The sequence below is a fragment of the Apus apus genome, chromosome 5 (assembly GCF_020740795.1).
Source record: "Apus apus isolate bApuApu2 chromosome 5, bApuApu2.pri.cur, whole genome shotgun sequence".
NCBI lineage: Eukaryota > Metazoa > Chordata > Aves > Apodiformes > Apodidae > Apus > Apus apus.
The window spans coordinates 15930388-15948459 of NC_067286.1; the positions used below are offsets into that span (position 1 = coordinate 15930388).

An 18072-nucleotide genomic window follows, 5' to 3' on the forward strand; every position below is an offset into this window, starting at 1 on the left:
CCTCCAATGTGACCAGTTTAATATGAGCCAACAGTGTGCCCAGGTGGCCAAGAAGGCCAAGAGCATCCTGTCCTGTATGAGGAATAGCATGGCCAGCAGGAGTAGGGAGGTGATCATGCCCCTGTACTCAGCACTGGTGAGGCCACACCTCGAGCGTTGTGTGCAGTTCTGGGCCCCTCACTACAGGAAGAACACTGAGGGGCTGGAGTGTGTCCAGAGAAGAGCCACCAAGCTGGTGAAGGGTCTAGAGCACAAGTCATATGAGGAGTGGCTGAGGAAACTGGGGTTGTTTGGTCTGAAGAAAAGGAGGCTGAAGGGAGATCTCACTGCCCTCTACAACTACCTGAAAGGAGGTTGTAGGGAGGTGGGTGTTGGCCTCTTCTCCCAAGTAAATAACGAAGGGACCAGAGGAAATGGCCTGAAGTTGTGCCAGTGAAGGTTTAGATTGGATATTAACAAGGATTTTGATCCTGAAAGAGTGATCAGGCACTGGAACATCCTGCCCAGGGAGGTGGTTGAGTCACCATCCCTGGAGGTATTCAAAAGCCATGTAGATTTGGTACTTCAGGACATGTCAAGTTTGTGGCCAAGGTTGTGGTTTTGTGTGGGGTTTGTTGTATGGTTTCTGTGTTGATGGTTGAACTCTGTGATCTTAGAGGTCCTTTCTAACCATGATGATTCTGTGATTCTGCAACCTACAATGAGAAACCAGAATGGGATGACGACACTGAAATCATTACTGTGTCTTATTTACCACCATTCTGGGACTTCCTTCTGAGAAAGGAACCTTAAACCAGCTTCAGGCAAGCTTCACATTCTGAAGTGGCTCAAACAGGTGAGATTATGAGAAAAATCACATTCTTGCTATGTCCAAATATCTGGGGTCGATTTCCACTGCCAAGTTTATGGTCAATTTCTAACAAAAGCACAGGATGCAAGAATGCTTTTCCCTACCAAAAGGAATAATAATTAAAAAAAAAAAAAGATTTTTTTTCCATACTCAGCACAACAGTCCTCTCTCTTTTTAGCAAGATATTAAATCAGCAGAGATTGTAAGCAGCATTCATAAGGGAGTTTGACAATACAATGAAAGGTGCTGAATGAAAAAGGGATGCTGCCCAGCACACAGCGAGCACAAACACCTCCCTGCTGCAAGTGAATTAAATGACTGGAGTAACAGCACATAAAAGTAACCAGCCAGGTTTGAACATTAAGCTCTGGTCTTCACTCAAGCACGCTCTTACACACATTTGCTCTCACTGCTAACATGTCCTGTCATTAATGATAAAATGGACCCCATGTAAATCATGGTTTAAATATTGCTTAGCAGCATTTCAGGGAATTCTTGTGACAGCAGAAGTTAGCCATTGCATCTGGCCACTCGAGAGTGAAAAAGAAATATTTGCTCAGACTTCAGAGGGTCATTTTGGCATAAGAGGGAGATAAAAGTAGGAGTCTTTTACAATATGAGCTAGCAAATCAAAGCAAATAGGGATTCCACTCACTGATAATTCAACAGAAAATAATCAGTTATAAAACACATTCAACACTGTTTGTTCTAGGCAATGTGGTTATATCTCATGCCAACAGACTATATATGCTGAGAATTAAAACATAGATTACCTACTAAAAATTTTAAAGAAAAACTAAAGTATTATTGCTAAGAAAACTCAGTGGTAACTGCACTGCTTTGGGCACTGTGCTAAGCAGCACAATTTATTTTTATTTTAATTTTATTTCGAAGTGTCTGAAGGCATTCATTTCAGTCATTCAGAAAGATTTATCTGTTCTTGTTTCCACTTAACTTATTCTGGAAATTATTAAAAAACACTACATTTGCTTAATTCCTTCATCTATAGTGTTGTTTAACCAAGACTTTACTTTTAAAAACACCTCTACTATTGCAGCCTTCCATTTATTCCTAATACAATGCCTAAAAGGCCCTCTCTACCACACCTGAGACACTGACAGAGACAGTAGAGAAGATAAATTTGATATCACAACACAAAATTTTTTTCAGGATGGAAATATCCTTCATAAGAGAAAGGAAGTACTTTTTGGTTCTTATCAAATTATTTTAGTGTACTCCTACTGTATTAAATCTAAGATCAGAGCAGTAGGACATTGCAAGAAAGCCTCCATCAAAAATTATTTTATGTATACTGGCAAAATAAATCCATAATTAATGAAATATATATACAGGACCTCAATTAAGAGATGCATGACACATGTCGGGAAGAGTCATTCAAACATCAAGAATTACTGTTGTTTTGACTATATAGACAATAACAGGATCACAAATGTGCAATGTCAGAAACTGGTTTCAGCAAGAACTACATTCTATGAAGTTAGCTGGATCCACAGGAATTCTTTCCAAAAAGTTAGAGAGAAAGATGTATATGAAGTGATACCATACTCTCCATTTAAAGATGAAGAATGTTGCCAGCAATTTGCATAGCTATGGAGTATATTGGTTTACATGGTCTTATGAGAATGAGCACTTGATTGGTATGATACTCAAGGGGATGGAACCAGGTATGTGTTGTTCAGGGATCTCAACAGTTCCCTTAAACTTTAATATACCAAGAGTTTAAATGCAGTATCCAGAGACGACCTTTGATTTAGGTTTCAATTTCTGCAGTATATTTTCTATACAGTTAGAGAAAGTTTTTCCCTAAAAGATTACTCTTCTTAGGAAGCAGAAAGAAACACCAACATTTATACACCAGAATCGATTAAACAAATCACTGTCTAAGGAGCTGCTGATCCCCAAGAATGGAAAACTATAGAAACAACACACTAACTTATTTTTGATTCAGTACCATTTCTGAAAGATTCATGGAGAATGCAGAGCTCCTTCTAAACTTCTTTAAATATGGTTGAAATATTTATAGAAATATATATTAGATTGAGAGTTCTTCATTAGTTTTTATTCTCTCCCTTTTTCAGCTCAGTTCCACCTACCACTTCTCCCTCTCCTTCCCATTTGTATAATTAGATGCTTGGTTAATTAATTTTGCTACTTCAGGTAATGTCAAAGGTTAAAAAGGTGCCTAAATTAAACAATTATACAAACACGAGGAAAGAACCTCTTGGTAGCTGATGCTCAGCTACAACTAGCATCAGCTTCCCACTGCTTTAAAACATAAATAGAACCAAAGACTCAACAAAGTGAAATGGTGAAGAAATATGGAATGAAGTGATTAGAGAGAAAGAAAACAGAAGTCCTAAGGAGATGCGTGCTATTGCTACAGTCTAGATTCCTATTTCACTTTTACAACAGAATAGACCACAGCAATCATTAAACAAACCATTGAAGAGCCAAGCCTTATCTCAAACATCACACTGTGTACCGCATTCTTCAACCTGTTCTAGTTAACTTCATAGGTGAGATCAATAATAACTAATTGCACAGATTGTTAGGCTTGAAGCTGAATGTTCTGATTTTAAGACTTCTCACATAGAAGGAAAAGTGCAGTTTGTCTTCCATGCACTGCTTTCTTATTCTGCATTTCTGCATGCACCTGCCTGCTGCAAACCTGCTTTTTTTCCAAGACATTTTCATCACTTTCCTGTTTGGATATCAGTTCTCAAAGTGATGTTATCATCCTTTTTGTTTCCTCAAAGTATTAGTGACAAATGATGAACTGGTAATCTTCCCACAACAACAGATTTCCCATTTCTAATCCCACAGAAATAAGGCTACATTTAATAGAACATTTAGTTCAAAACAGATAGAAAATACAGCCAGAAGTATGTCCTCCAAAAAGACCCACACCATTTTTCTTATTAGATACAAAAACAGTTCTATTGAATTCAGTGAGAACATGCACCTGCATTTACAAAAAGAGAAAAAAAAAACTGCATAAAATAGTAGAGCACTGAAATTCAATTTAAAGGGGACTTTAGACTGAGAAGCCTCAAGCCCTTTGTTCTAAGGGCTGAAAAATGGCATTTTCTTTTCATGACCTAAATGCAAGTGAGGAAACAACTTAGCCTTTGTATTTAAGCTACAACAATGCCAAATGTTTGCCCATCAGTAACGAAGTAGGTATCTCACACTTTTGCCAGATTTGCACTACCTGTCAAGAGGAATTATTTTTCATACTGTCTACAAAAAGTCACTTTTGACTTTCACGTCTCCAATTAACTGTGAAATATTTACTCCTCTGTTTCAAAAATTAATGTTTATTCTGGAGTTACCTTCCTGTAGTTTCTGGATGAGCTAATTCATACATTGCCATAAATATATAACTGATCTGGAATGAATCCCAAATACAGGCATCCTTAGTTCAAGTGTTTAATATCATGCTTCCACTTCTGAAACTGTCTTCATGCGCTTCTCATAAAGCATGAATTGCTTTGAAGACATGAAACTAGAGATACTTGCACTTAATTTGACTTTTCCATACTAATCCATTTTCATAGCTCATGCTGTGTTTTTCTTAAGTACTTGGATTTAGACTTGCATATGGTTGCATATTTCTTCAGCAACAGTTCTGGGGTGATCATACTATATATATGACGGCTTTAAGGAAAGGAAATGCTTCACAACTGGGGACGAAGGAATAAAGTAATTCATCCTAGATTCCCTCAGGCACAGCAGCTTTCAAGCTTGAATTAAAAACACAAACATGGATCTGAAATGACTAACCACTTTTATTATATGGAAAATTAGTATCTCTGTGTGCAAAGCCACATTGCAGCAGTGCTAAATTAGATTCTTGATTCTATACCCACATGCCTTACAGGTCCTACTAACATGTAACCAGCTCATAAATATGTTACCTAGGACTTTGATGAGGAATGAAGAACAAGTGTTTGTCTAAGTAATTAATGTAAAGTGACTGGTCTTCAGCATCCAGTAACATGGGTACCCAGTGAAATGCAGCACAGCAGTTTGCTTTTCAACTGCCTCAAATGCAAGCAGAATGCACAACTCAATAGTAAACCAATCATTAAAATAATTTGCATTTCAAAACATTTGGCAATATCTGTTATCTGAATGTCAATACTTTAACTGACATTAGAAAACACAGGGTTTTCACTAATTTTTTTCCCCAAACCCTTACATCTGTAGGCTGATCTGGCATTGCTTCAGGCCTTTTAAGAAAATACATACAAAGTAAATGCACTTGTAATGGAACAGTTGTCAGGATCTGCAACACTTGGGCACCCATGCTTCAATGGGACACATTTCAATTAATATGTTACCTAGTTTTGCATTTAATCCAATGTTTCCAGTTTTGAATCTAAAACCAAAGTCTTAAAAGAAACGACGACTTCCATTTTATTCCACCCTAGCAAAGACTCAATTCAAGCTGTATTTGGGGAACATCCCATCACTCAAAAACCAAACCAAAACAAACCTAGGATGTTACACAAGTTGAACTTATAAGTGATGGAGCACCTTATTATTTGAAATGTATCAATAACAGTGACAATGAGAAATAACTAAAGATAATTAGAACTTTTATCCAAAAAAGATAATTAGAACTTTTAGTACCCAAGCATATTTCTTTTACAGAAAGTCCGCAACATTGTGGTAAAGTTTAAAAAAAGCTATGCAAAGGAAACTTCTAGATCTGGTTTTGCTGCTCTGTTGTTCCTGTCTAAGGCTTGAGGAAATTTATTACTTCCTCGTCCTGCTTGTACCACTAAGAAATCTGCAAGAATACAAGTCTCCTAAATCCTCCACCTACAAAAATATGTACATTTAGGTGATATGGCTAAAAATGCAAGTCCTTGCATTTGGGGGCAGGGAAGACTCCCCTCAAATCTACTTTTAGAAAACTGCTGTTCTAAAGTGGCTATAAAAAGTATGTTCATGCTTCTCTCCTATTTATATTGTATAGGAACAAGGAAAATTGGAATAGTAAAACTCGCAGCAGGCATTTCTGTATGTTTTGTACCTCAGAAATAAAGTATGCCAAGAATTTTCATCTGTGGTTTCACTGCATAAATCCTCACTTATTTAGGAATAGAAGGGGAAAAAATTGTCTCATTCTTCTGCTAGAGGACATACTGTCACACATCTACTACAGTAAATAATAAGCATTTGTCAGGAGTTTGAATTGAACAATGAGAGAAGATTTTTTTTAAAGGCATTTGAATAAAAATCTTTTGCAATTCTTAATTTTTTAAATAATCTGAGAATCTGGAGATAACATTATAGCATAAAAAACATGGAAAATCTTCTTTTAAAAGAAAAAAAAAACAAAACCAAAATAAAAATACAAGCTTCTTTCAGATAATTTTTATATACCACCATGCAGTGAAAAAGATGAAAACAGATCTGTACTTGCAAGGCACATCATCATTTGTTAAGAGAAGGTGATGAGGAAATGGAAAGGCTGGTATTTCATGGAAGTAGTGTTTCAAAATCTGCCCTTTACAGCTATTCCACTGGAAAATGGTGGAGGGAATTATAAAATTCTCAACAGGCAAGTACTCCCACATTGTCTCAAGGTGAAAATTTTGAGGCTATCACCACCAGCTGCCCACAGGCATTAGCTAAAAACTAAAGCCTTGCATTACAGCCAAGTGAACTTTCTTTAGGTCAACATGAAGATTTACTGGCACTCAGAACAGTCTACACCAACTTCAAGGTAAAAAGAGTTTGACGTAAATATCTGAGATAGCCCTATCAGCTCCACATTTCAGCTCCTCCCACCTGAATTGGCTTCCCTTGTCTAAGTCCAAATAATGCACAATTGAATAGCCTTGACTTACTGTGAGATGTGAGTTATTGGGGTCAACAGTGTCTCACCCTCCAGGTCAAGCTCATCGGCAAAGCTGTTGGTCCTGATGAAGGGTCCTGTGTTCACATCTAAAAACGTTGGGCTTTTTTTCACTGTGAGGAAACATGCAGATAACAGTTAAAGCAAAAGCATTTGGCTTTTTTGAAGGTCTACCACTCATTAGGATCTCAGAAATACTGTACATTTTAACAGAGTATTAAAAACAGAGGTTACTACCAAAAAATTACATAACTGTGGAGTTTGTGAAAAGTAAAACTTTAACTCTGCTTCTATCTTAAGAATTTCAACCTTTTTTTTTTTTTTGTTCATACTCCTCATACACTAAAGTGTAGAGTGTCTATATCACAGTTTCATGCATGATAAAACTTACTGTACAATACTCAGCCATACTATGGACCATTGCTCTACAGCAAAAGCGCACATATGCAATTTGATGTCAAGATCCATTCCTTCTTATATCATCTTACTTCTTGTTTTAGTTTATGATACCACTTTCTGGGGTGTAATGACCACGACTAAGATCACAAAACCAGGCCTAAATAAAAAAAACAAGCCCAGGCATTTTCACGGTGAGCACTCAGCTCCTGGCACACATTGTCCGAGCCAGTTTACTGGTTCCCAATCTCTTTCAAAGTTAGGCACAAGGATGCCTCATCTGTGAGCTCAGACATAAGACAGGTGGAAAGATGTTCAGTTCATCCAAGATAGGGTCCTTAGGGGGAAGACCATTTCACAAAACTTCCAGTATTGGAAGTTTTTAATGGCAAAGTTACTTGATAACCAACACTTTCATGCAACCAAGAAACCAGGCAGTGTACTGTACATTTAATTTTTAAGCTCAGGCTCCTAAATTCTGTCAGACTGTACCATTAAGAGCTCTCAGTGCTCTTTCCAGCATGGTCCTAACATTTGTTAGAGAACTCATAAAACTTGCATATGAATAAAACCACTACTGTACTTCTACTTGACTGTCAAGGATTTTATAGAGAATGAAAACAAGTAAAATTCTATAAAAATCATAGATAGATTGTGACACCACTGTAGAAAACTTTATCTGGGCAAATGGTCAATCAATGAAATAAATACAATGTTGCAACTTATCTAGGCTATATTGTATTAAAGAAAATATTTTGTAATATAAACTAAACAATGTCCTGCCAAAATGCAAAATGAAAGCTCCAGAAATACAGCAGAAATAGCTAAATTAAATATAGCTGAATTTAATGTGAAATGAGGGTATCAGGAAACATTTTTTTTAAATGCAATCATTTTATTCAAGGAGGCAGATATATTAATATGGCAGAAATAGGTTTGAACTTCTACAAACGTTCAAAAGAAAAAATGTTATTGTATCATCAGGCATATGGCCATTCAAAATCACAACAGGAAAGTCTGCTCTCCAGGAATTTTAATAGGAGAGGAAGACCTCTGAAATCACTGTAAAAAACCCATAAAATTAAAATTTAAATGTAGCACTTAAACTTGAACATTCTAAAGTAAGTTTTAGCAAATGTAAGCTTCCTATTTTTGGTTTTAGTAGGTTATTTAATCAATTTGCTGTAGCTATCATCCAAGATAGTGGCTGTGTAACATGCAGAACCATTCAATTCAAATATACAGCAAAATATCTTACAAACAGGCTCCTTTCGGCTTTTATTAAATTAATTTTCACCGTTTTCATGCCTACAAGACACAAACAAAACTTTCCTGGTCTCTAGAGAAGGAGGGCTCTCAGCCTTTTCAGTATCACTGGTGACAAGTGATAAAACTGCAGAACCTAAAACCATGTGAAGTGTTGCTGAACATTCATTAAACTGTGCTTGTGGAAGCTGCAATACCACACAGTGCAGAGGTAGATGTACAGAAACAGCTACTCTTGGATCAATCACAATTACTGTTTTCCAGTTTCAGGGGAGTGAAGGAGTGGCACAATGAAAAAGGAACAAGACTGTCCGGAGCCTATCTGAAACTGCTGTTACCTGAGAATACAGAGATGAAGAGCTTCTTAACATGAGGCAAACATGGTATCTCCTTCCTTTTTTGCATTTTCAGATTTTCTAAGCTGATCATAACCAAGATCAGTCTGTTCTGGTGACCAGTGCAGCCCTCTGTTCTTTATGTTGTCATTCTTAAATGTATGTTGCTGCTACCAACATAAAGAAGCAGCCACTCCAAAACACTACCATGCAAGAGAGAGAGAGGGGACCAAGGAGACAACATTTTGTTAACGGGAGCTTCTTTGCCGCAAAATGCCTTGAAACAAGGCTCAGGCAGAGCACCAGGAAGCAGACGCTGCCACAGCAGATTTTGTGTTTATAAAAATAAATTCATAGCCATCTGACTTTGGAGGTGTTTCTCACAAAACAGTGTTAAAAATAAGTATGTTAAAAAGAAACACTAAATTTCTAAATAAGTAGGCTAAAGAAGGAAAAAAAAAAAAGAGGAAGTTTTATGAACTAATTTTCAATGGATAATGAGTGAAAAGAAACAGGAAACAGATGTAACAAGGGATATTTACTATAATTCAGGGGTCTCCAAGCTTAGTTTTTTCTCTATTTTTGACAGGTGGCAGCAGCGACTATGACAAAAGGCATGACCATCCAACTGGTAATGGTGAATGCAGTACTACTTTGAAATGACAAAAATACACTCCCCACAGTATGAGAACCCCTGATTTTAAAAGAGAAATTCTGAAGTTTCTCAACACATTCAAGGTCAGGTTGAATGGGGCTTTGAGCAACCTGATCCAGCTGAAGACGACTCCACTCACTGCAGGGGGGGCTGGACTAGATGGTCTTTAAAAGTCCCTTCCAACCCAAACCATTCTATGAAATTTCAACTGAGGATTATAATCACAATAAGAAGTAGTAACAGATGAGTTTTCTATATTACCAACACAACAGTTTTATATGCAATATGACGTGTGCATGTTTTTTTCTGGTAGTGTGGTATTTGGCGAGCAAGACAAAAATTTTATACTACCTTTTTTGCAACCACACACAATACATTTAAAACATTTTAAAAGTATTTTTCATGGAAAATCTGAGTTTTAATTAATGAATTTAGAAAATACCTATGTTCTGCAGAAAATTTCTTTTTCTTTTTATTTAAGCATTTGCAATTTACAATATGAAAAACTTTCCAAACTCAAAATTCTACTGATACACTTATGCTTTTCTTAAAAATCAACACTTAAATTTTCAGTGCCAAAGCAGGCAACTCCAGACAGAGCATTGCAAGGAATTAGTAATTAACAAAGATGATGGAGCAATGAAATATTATGAGCTTTACCTGGAGAGGAAGGAGCACTGGAAGGCTGCTGGTCTGTAGAAAAGGATGGCCAGGAGCGCTGACAATCTGAGTCAGAGTAAAGATGCACGTAAAACAAAGAGAGAGAGGAGAAGGGATGGGGGGGGGAAAAACATAGCAAAAACAACAACGAAAAAAAGCTCGAGCTAGGCAGCTGAGGAGATGCTGACATAGCTAAAATAGAGTATATTGCACCCAACATCATTAAAAATTAAATTAAAAATACTGTGGAAAAGAGTTAATGTGAAACTCTTCTAGTGTGTATTATGTGTTACCAGAATATTAAACCACCATTAGGGGAGGCACCGTGTCTCTTCAAACCCATTCTTCATGACAGTGTCACCTGGTGCAAGATAGTCTTCCCTACATGTCAGTCCCATTTTGAGGAATGCGATCTATGTGTTTGCCCTTTCCTTCCTGACTTTAGGGTTTCCTCAAGAGGAAACTTTTTTTTCCCTTTCCAAAGCGTCAGTTACATTAAAGGGTCAGGCCCCTCTTGCTCTTTTTCCTACCACTCATGATGTAGGTGACTCCTGGTCAGACTTCAGTACTGCCAGCCAAATTTGAAGCTTCCTGACACATCCCCCAAAAAGCACTTGAAGCTGCCTACTTCGATAATTTAAGCCAAGTGCCTGCCTGAAGCTGAATTTCCTGGGGAAAAGTGTCAGGCACACAAGAGGAGTCAATGATGATGAAGATACTCAGTAAAATACAACATTTATGCTATGTTTAGTTAATTTGAATAACATTATCCTTTTAACCATTATCACATTAAGAAATAACTGAGGATTCACACACGGGGACAGGGATATCTCTCACAAGTGTTGCCTTACTTTTACGTATTGAGAAAATTTCTCAAAATATAAATGTATTCGAGTTTAAAAAGCTGAAAAAACCCTCATGCCCCAAGTGTTCTGTCAGTGCTAGGCATGTTCCAGCTGTGGCTGTTGGGTCTTTGATAACTGATGATGCCAGGGGAAATGAGGATGGGAGAAAATGAGTTGGAAATCTCTGGTTGCACAAGGTTAATGCAGGGAAGCCAGATGGGGGATCCAGGAATGTGATGCAAAGAGAAAACCAGAATTTATTGAATATGAGAAAGCAACATCTTGATTTGCAAATACAGGCTTTCTGAGGACCAAATTAAAGTTGAATGGGCATCTTCTACTCTTGTACTTCCTAATTTCTTGGTTTTGAGCTTTTGACTTGGCAGCACCAGTTTTCTGTGCAGATAATCTTATTCACAGTAAGTACAAAGACACTCTCCTTTTTCTTTCTTTGAGTCACTATGAGAACAGTGTTAGGTAACCTCTTAGGTCCACTGAACTCACACTGCTTTGCTAGGAAATAGAAACTGGACCTACAATGCCTGGCAAAACTCCTCTGATATTTGCCCGAGATGAAGGAATTTCCTGCTTAGGTAAAACAGGTGACTTTGTGGCTTTTGCTGCACTCCTGAGCTTGTTCCACCATGCTCACCTGCAACAGAGATTCACAACTTGGAATACAGCAGAAAAGTGGAAACTGGAAAATGGGTAAATCAGGGATTGGTCATCAGTGGGTGTCAAAGAGATTCTGTTCGCTTTCCACTTTAGTACCTTAATTGCACCTGTGTTCCATGTGGATTCAGAGAAGAAATTGAACTTTGTATTTTCAGACAATTTAACCCAAGCCTGAGCATCCATGCACTCAGTTACTGAAAAGAAGCCTCTATTGTCTTTAGGGAATGCAGAACAGACAACTTGCAGGTGGCTTGCAGCATTCTCAGTAAATGGCAGCTTTTTTTACCCAGACACAGCTCTAATCCTAGAGTCTTTGGGGAACACTCAATTGTTAAGAAAGTGTCTAAGCAAGCACATTAGAAAAATCACAGGACTACATGGTTGCTTAAGTGATCACAGAATCCAGACAAACAGTAAAATAAATTATTGAATTTGTGGGTCCCCATCTGTTCATAAATATCTACAGAGCATTTTTACAGGAACAGATGCGTGTACTTCAGAATGCACAATACTGGAGGTCAAATCCAGAAATTTTTCTTCCTTCCCAATCTGTTTGTTTAGATATGAATTCTTTGCTATGTAACTACTGGATGAATTGTACTTTATATGTAATTATCTTTTTACATTGGCTACCTATACAGGAGCAATTTTTCTCAATTATAAAAAAAGACAGACATCATCTACTTATATGAGAGCTCACTATGCATGCTCACTTTTCTCTTGGTGATAAAACTGTGGGTGCAATTGTGATTATAAGTGCTGGATTGTATATTTTTGTCTGCCTAGATCTCCTGGGCTGCAAAAGTTTTCTTGGAAACCATATGGCACTAGATGCACATGAAAAGCACTGCAAACATTACATTGTCATAAACTGGCATGCCATAGATAAATTTATTTTCCTCAACTTACCAAGTGATTTTAACATTCCTGTTTGTCCTGTGTACTTGTAACAGTTTAGAGAGAGCAGAACACAGATAAAAAAGAAAAAAAGGTAAGTGTCAGAAGAAATTCAAGAAACTCCTCGTATGGAAAACTACAGAGATGATTTTTTGAAGTGGTGGTAGGTGGCTGCCTGCAAATCATATTGTCCAGTAATCAACTTAGAAACTTAGTGATACAAGGTGGGACTTTACAAATCTAAGTATTTGTACAGTTAATTTATTGGGTTGTGTTGAAGAAAGGTATCTGTTTTCAAGATTGAGACACAGACTAAACTTCGCCCTTGTGCCCCATTGAACAGCTATGTCATTTCTACTGCCAGATGCAATTCACAATCATTCCTTAACAGGGCCAAGAAAGAGTGGAAAAGCACGGATGTTATAGAAAAAAGGTAAGACAGAAGAGTACCAAAAAAGTACATGGAAGTTAAGACTGCTTGGATTAAAATACGCCTGGTGCCAACCCACATTGCTATCTTGTTTTACAGGTCATTATATTTAAGCAGGTCTGCCAAAATTTTGAGAAGAAAAAGCGTAAGTACTTAAGGTATCTATAATCAACAAAACACACCTTAAAAATTAAACATCATTCTCACTGCTGAAATTTGAGCAACAATTAAAAATTTCTAACAAAAGTACATTTATAAAAAAGCCACACTGTAAATTCAGAGGGTTTTTGGAAGTTCATTAAAAGTAAAGCAACTACAACTAAGCTTTTAATTATAAGGTGACTTATCAAAGTCCTTTCTTCTTTTTCCTCACATTTTACTATTTTATATGGTGAAACTTAAGATAAATGTGGATCCATCCCTATTAAGTATTTCTGCTTTCAAAACTTGTTTCACAGCCTACTCCACTGAGCAGATGGCAGAAGCACATTATAGTTTCATACAGCCAACTACGTTCAGTGCAGCCAGGATGAGTCAAACTATTTTGGTTGAGGCACAAACACAATAGTAACACATCCTGGGTAAATTTCACGTGGAAAACTGACAGCTAATCCCAGCAGTTTCAACCAACTGCAGAACTGGGGAACGTATGCACCAGCCTCAGAGACAGCATCTCTTCTGGCAGGCAAAAGTGACAAATAATCTTAAGTGTGTCTGCAATGGAGTACACTCATGAAGGAAATGGCTGAATCTCATCCAGATAAGCCAGCAACTGAGGATAAAAAGCAAAGTATTCTTGCTTTAGAATGACAAGAGCTTGTTCTGCCCTCATCCCCTCTCCTGCAGACATTAAAGAGAACCTGTGTGGAAATCACTAAGAGAAGCTGTTAAAGTTACTGGCATTCTGGGGGCTCCATCCCTGGAGGTGTTCAAGGGCACGTTGGATGGGGCTCTGAGCAGCCTGTTCTAGTGGAAGGTGTCCCTGCCCATGCAGGGGAGTTGGAACTCAATGATCTTTAAGGTCCCTTCCAACTCAAAAAATTCTGTGATTCTGTGATTCTATAATGGAATTTCTTACCAGAATTTTCATATGCTTCAAAACTGAAATCAGGTTTCCGGTCCTCTGTCACGTGGTCATAAGTGATGTGTGGAACAGTTAACATCCTATCTGGAGAAGAAGGCCCATTGTCTTTGTCTAACTTAAATTTCTTCTTTTTAACCTAAAAATACACATACATTACATTACTCAAACCTATCCACATTTAGTTGTCTCTTCAGTAATATCTTTGATAACCATGCAGTCCCCAATGAGCTATTATCAGTCAAAAGAGTTCCCAATCAAATAAATTTTCACTATGTTACACTGTGCATTTCTTCATAAGGTTGCCCCCCACTGCACCAAAACTGGCTCAGCACTAGAATTCTGCACATTTTCATTAGCAAATCCCTTGCCTGCAGTAAAAAAACTACTAGCTCTGCAGCAGCTTATATAAATCAAACTATTCTAGAGTATCTTAGCTATTTCATGGATGCAATAAATGTTATCTTAAGCAAAAAGGAAGTGCCTATACTGCTACTGAACTCAGTTCAACCTGGGATACTAAGGAAGATTTTTGCACAACATCCTCTCTGTCTAGCTTGAGACTACTGTGCAATATTTTTACAGTAGAAATGATGAAGTATCACATAATTTACAGATTCTGACAAAGGTTTCTTGTAACTTTTAAAAACAAAAACTTCCGAACTTATGCAATCAGTTGATATTAAAATATTATCATATATAGGCACAAAACATCTTCTCCATAGGAGATGTTACAGATATGCTTATAGTTTGATGAACAACAGTAAGTTAAATGATTGGTATGTCTGAATTACATCATCATTGCCCCTTCTCAAAACTCACAGATCCATTTAGAAAGTCAAGCCTGGGAAGAGAAGCAAATGAAGTTACACTTTAAAATGGTTATATACTAAAAATATCAAAACTGAAATACCAATGAAACTTTGAAACCAAGTAATAATCTGTAAAACAAACAAGGAATAGCCTGTAGAAAATTAACTATTCAATCTAATTTAACATTTTTAAAATACTGTAATAGGAAATGTTAGTTACTGGTACCATTACTGATTTCTTCGGTTTTGGACTGGGTGACAGTAAATGATAACTTCTGGCAGGTTTTCGAATGTATATTTTCCATGTAGAAGAGTCTGGGTTTTCAGCTGCATAGCATCTCCATGCAGTCTAGAACAAAGGTTTTAAGCCAGAGAACAATTAATGCAATTGGATTTGTAGCTGTCTGTACTACAGAGTAACTTCCAAGAAGCACATTTCCCCACTGGAAATGTAAACTCAGCATGGTTTAGAATTCTTACTTAGTAAACAGAACCCACATAGTTTGAACTGGGCAAACCAGAAAGAAAGCTCAGTCTTTTCAAGTGGCAGCTTTTGTTCACATTAGCAACAAACAAATAATGGAGAGAATTCTAGACTGGATTGAAAAGATTGGGGTTGAAGTTCTTGCACTGTCTCAGTTTCTCTCTGAGGGTTTTGCCTATTGCATCCTGTGTTTCAGGCTCCTACAAAGAAAAAAAACCACATCGTTCCTCACTCCCTTACTGGAGGACTATCAGAAAAAGAGCAGTTGTGATGTAGTCAATAGAGCTACGTTCATATGAAGAAATAAGCATGAATGAAACTGCAGCAGTGGTTAAGGAAGAGCCAAAACCCAAATCCAATCTTCTCTCCTGGAGCCACCAATGACTATGTTCCCAGGCAAATAGGAGGAAAAGCAGGGCTAGGAAACAAGACCAACCGGAAACAAGATACTAATGCATTCTCTCTTAAGTGTGTATATATTTCATCAGTGTGGGTGAATAATTAGTCTCCAGAAGAGAAAAAGTAACATAAGGCGCCATGAAGGGCGATTCCACCCCTCGCCTCTGCGAATCACATAGGAAAGAATCATTAGCAAAATCTACATTCAGCACAAAAAATTTTCACCAACTTCACTCACACTGCAAAAAAAACCCCACACCAAAAATAAAGATAGCAGCAGGAAACCACACAGAAAGGGATATTTTACACACAACCCACCCCCCACCCCCATCAATTTACTGGAACATTAACAACAAAAAATCCCCATAATCATGTTTTATTCTATGTTTTGCCCATTACCTCTCCTTATTTATATCCTTGTGTCTGTCCCATCTGAGGTGCCATTAAATGTTGTGGTTTGGGCCCATCACAACAACGGAACAGCCACGTGGCCGCTCACTCAACCCCTCCTCACACACGCTCTGGGATGAGGATAAAGGCCAACTGGAAACTCATGGGTTGAGAAAAAGGACAAGGAGGGTTCTACACTGATTAAGGTCCTGGGCAAAACAGACTCAACTTGGGGAAAAAGTAGTAATTTAATTTCACACAAATCAGTTGCACACAGGACACAGACACACACAGAGCAGGGCTTACATACGTTACCCCCACCCCTCCCTTCTTCCTGGGCCCAAATCACTTTGTTCCTGGTTTCTCTCCCTCCTTCCCCCCAGCACCACAGGGGACAGGGGACGGGGTTTAGTCAGTTCACAGGCTGGTGGTTCCTGCTGCTCCTTCCTCCTCAGGAAGAAGGATTCCTTACAGTCCTTCCCTGCTTCCCCACGGCAGGGGGACAGTCCTTCCCCTTCCTCCCATGGCAGAGAGTCCTTCACGAACCTCTCCTTCATGAGTCCTTCCCACGAGGTCTGGAGCTGCTCCAGCCTGGGCTTCCCACAGAGTCACGGGCTGCTCCAGGAACAGCCACCTCCCCTGGTGCCGGGGTCTTCCAAAGCTGCACAATCAAGAGTTCACTGGTAGCAAATCAGAGTTCACTGGCCAAGTTCACCCCACCTGGCGCCTTCAGGGAATGTTCCACCACGTTCCTCCATGAATGCAGGGGGACAGCTGCCATCTCACCATAGGTTGCAGGGAAACTCCTGCTTGGGCACCTTCTTCCCCTCCTTCCTCACCAACCACTGGGATTCTTCACCCCAGCACTGCCTTTCACCTCTCCAGCTCAGCTCTTCTTTCTTTCTGCTCACTCTTCTTAGCTCTTACCTCACTGCTTTCCTATGTTAATCGCTGAGGCGCATCTGTTGTCCCTCTAATGGCTCCTTGGCTGGTTTTGGAGCAGGGGGAGCTTCTCAGCTTCTTACTGGAGCCACCCGTGGGGCCCTTCCCTCGCTACCAGAGAACCCGCCAAACCAAACCAGCCCACATATACATAAACAAAATCTGAAATGGGAAAGGCCAGAAAACACTAAATGAAAGAAACAAAGCAAGGCAGAATGACAGAACAGACAGCAGCTGGAAAGCAAAGAATCAGACAAGCATCATATGATTCCCACTGTGGTTAATAGGATGCTGGAAAAAACAACTGGCCTCTAGAAGAAAACATGAAGGAATACAGAAAAAAAGCATAATTCATTTCAGCTGTTGTCTTGTACTTATTTCATATACTTCTTGGTTTAAGAGGAATCTTTTTCAAAGTTATTTGTAGAGCAGTTATTAAATTGAGCCTTTACAAGTCTGAGACTATTAGTAAATCATCATTATCACCATTAAGAACAGGTAGCCAGCAACTCATTGTCTATCCTCCACTATTCCATAACATTTCAGGTGGAGCCAAGTACAAAATTCTTAATATGCACATTCAGGCTTCCCAATTATTTACGATTGATTTGCCAAAATAATCTGTAGGAATCCTAAAAATCCATTCTAGGCAAAATCATACCTTTCTCTGACCATGCAAACCAAACAAAACACACTGAGTCTGAAGACTTTTGGCTAATTTCTGACTATAACCAGAGCTCTGAATTTAAACCTTTTTCACATTAACTCTGGGACTGTTTAGTTTCAAGCATAAACTTTACAGTTAGCTACTGTTTTCATAAAGAGCCTGATCTGGAAATCCACATTCACTCATGAAACTAGAGAAATAAGTCAAATGAGAATGCAAAAATGATATGGCTTAGTTTTACATCTAGATTTCTTCTACATTTGATCCCTTTGCTTCTAAAGCTACCCATGCAGATACTGAGGGAGGGAGGAAAAGCTGGAAAAAACAAGATTGAAACAATATTAATACTTCTCCAGGGTGAAATGCTGGCTGCACTGAAGAAAAGGATAAATCAAATT

At 38.3% G+C, this 18072-nt stretch overlaps 1 protein-coding gene across 1 annotated transcript in view; it reads right to left on the bottom strand.

The window, feature by feature from the left end:
• KCNQ1 (potassium voltage-gated channel subfamily Q member 1) overlaps positions 1-18072 on the bottom strand; it is a 360287-nt gene that overhangs the window by 239968 nt on the left and 102247 nt on the right. Inside the window, exons 9-13 of the mRNA XM_051620422.1 lie at positions 15019-15141; positions 13978-14119; positions 12482-12508; positions 10053-10118; positions 6733-6853 (exon numbers count right to left, since the gene is read on the bottom strand). Coding sequence (XP_051476382.1) covers positions 6733-6853; positions 10053-10118; positions 12482-12508; positions 13978-14119; positions 15019-15141 — 479 coding nt within the window. The remainder of the gene's footprint in view (positions 1-6732; positions 6854-10052; positions 10119-12481; positions 12509-13977; positions 14120-15018; positions 15142-18072) is intronic.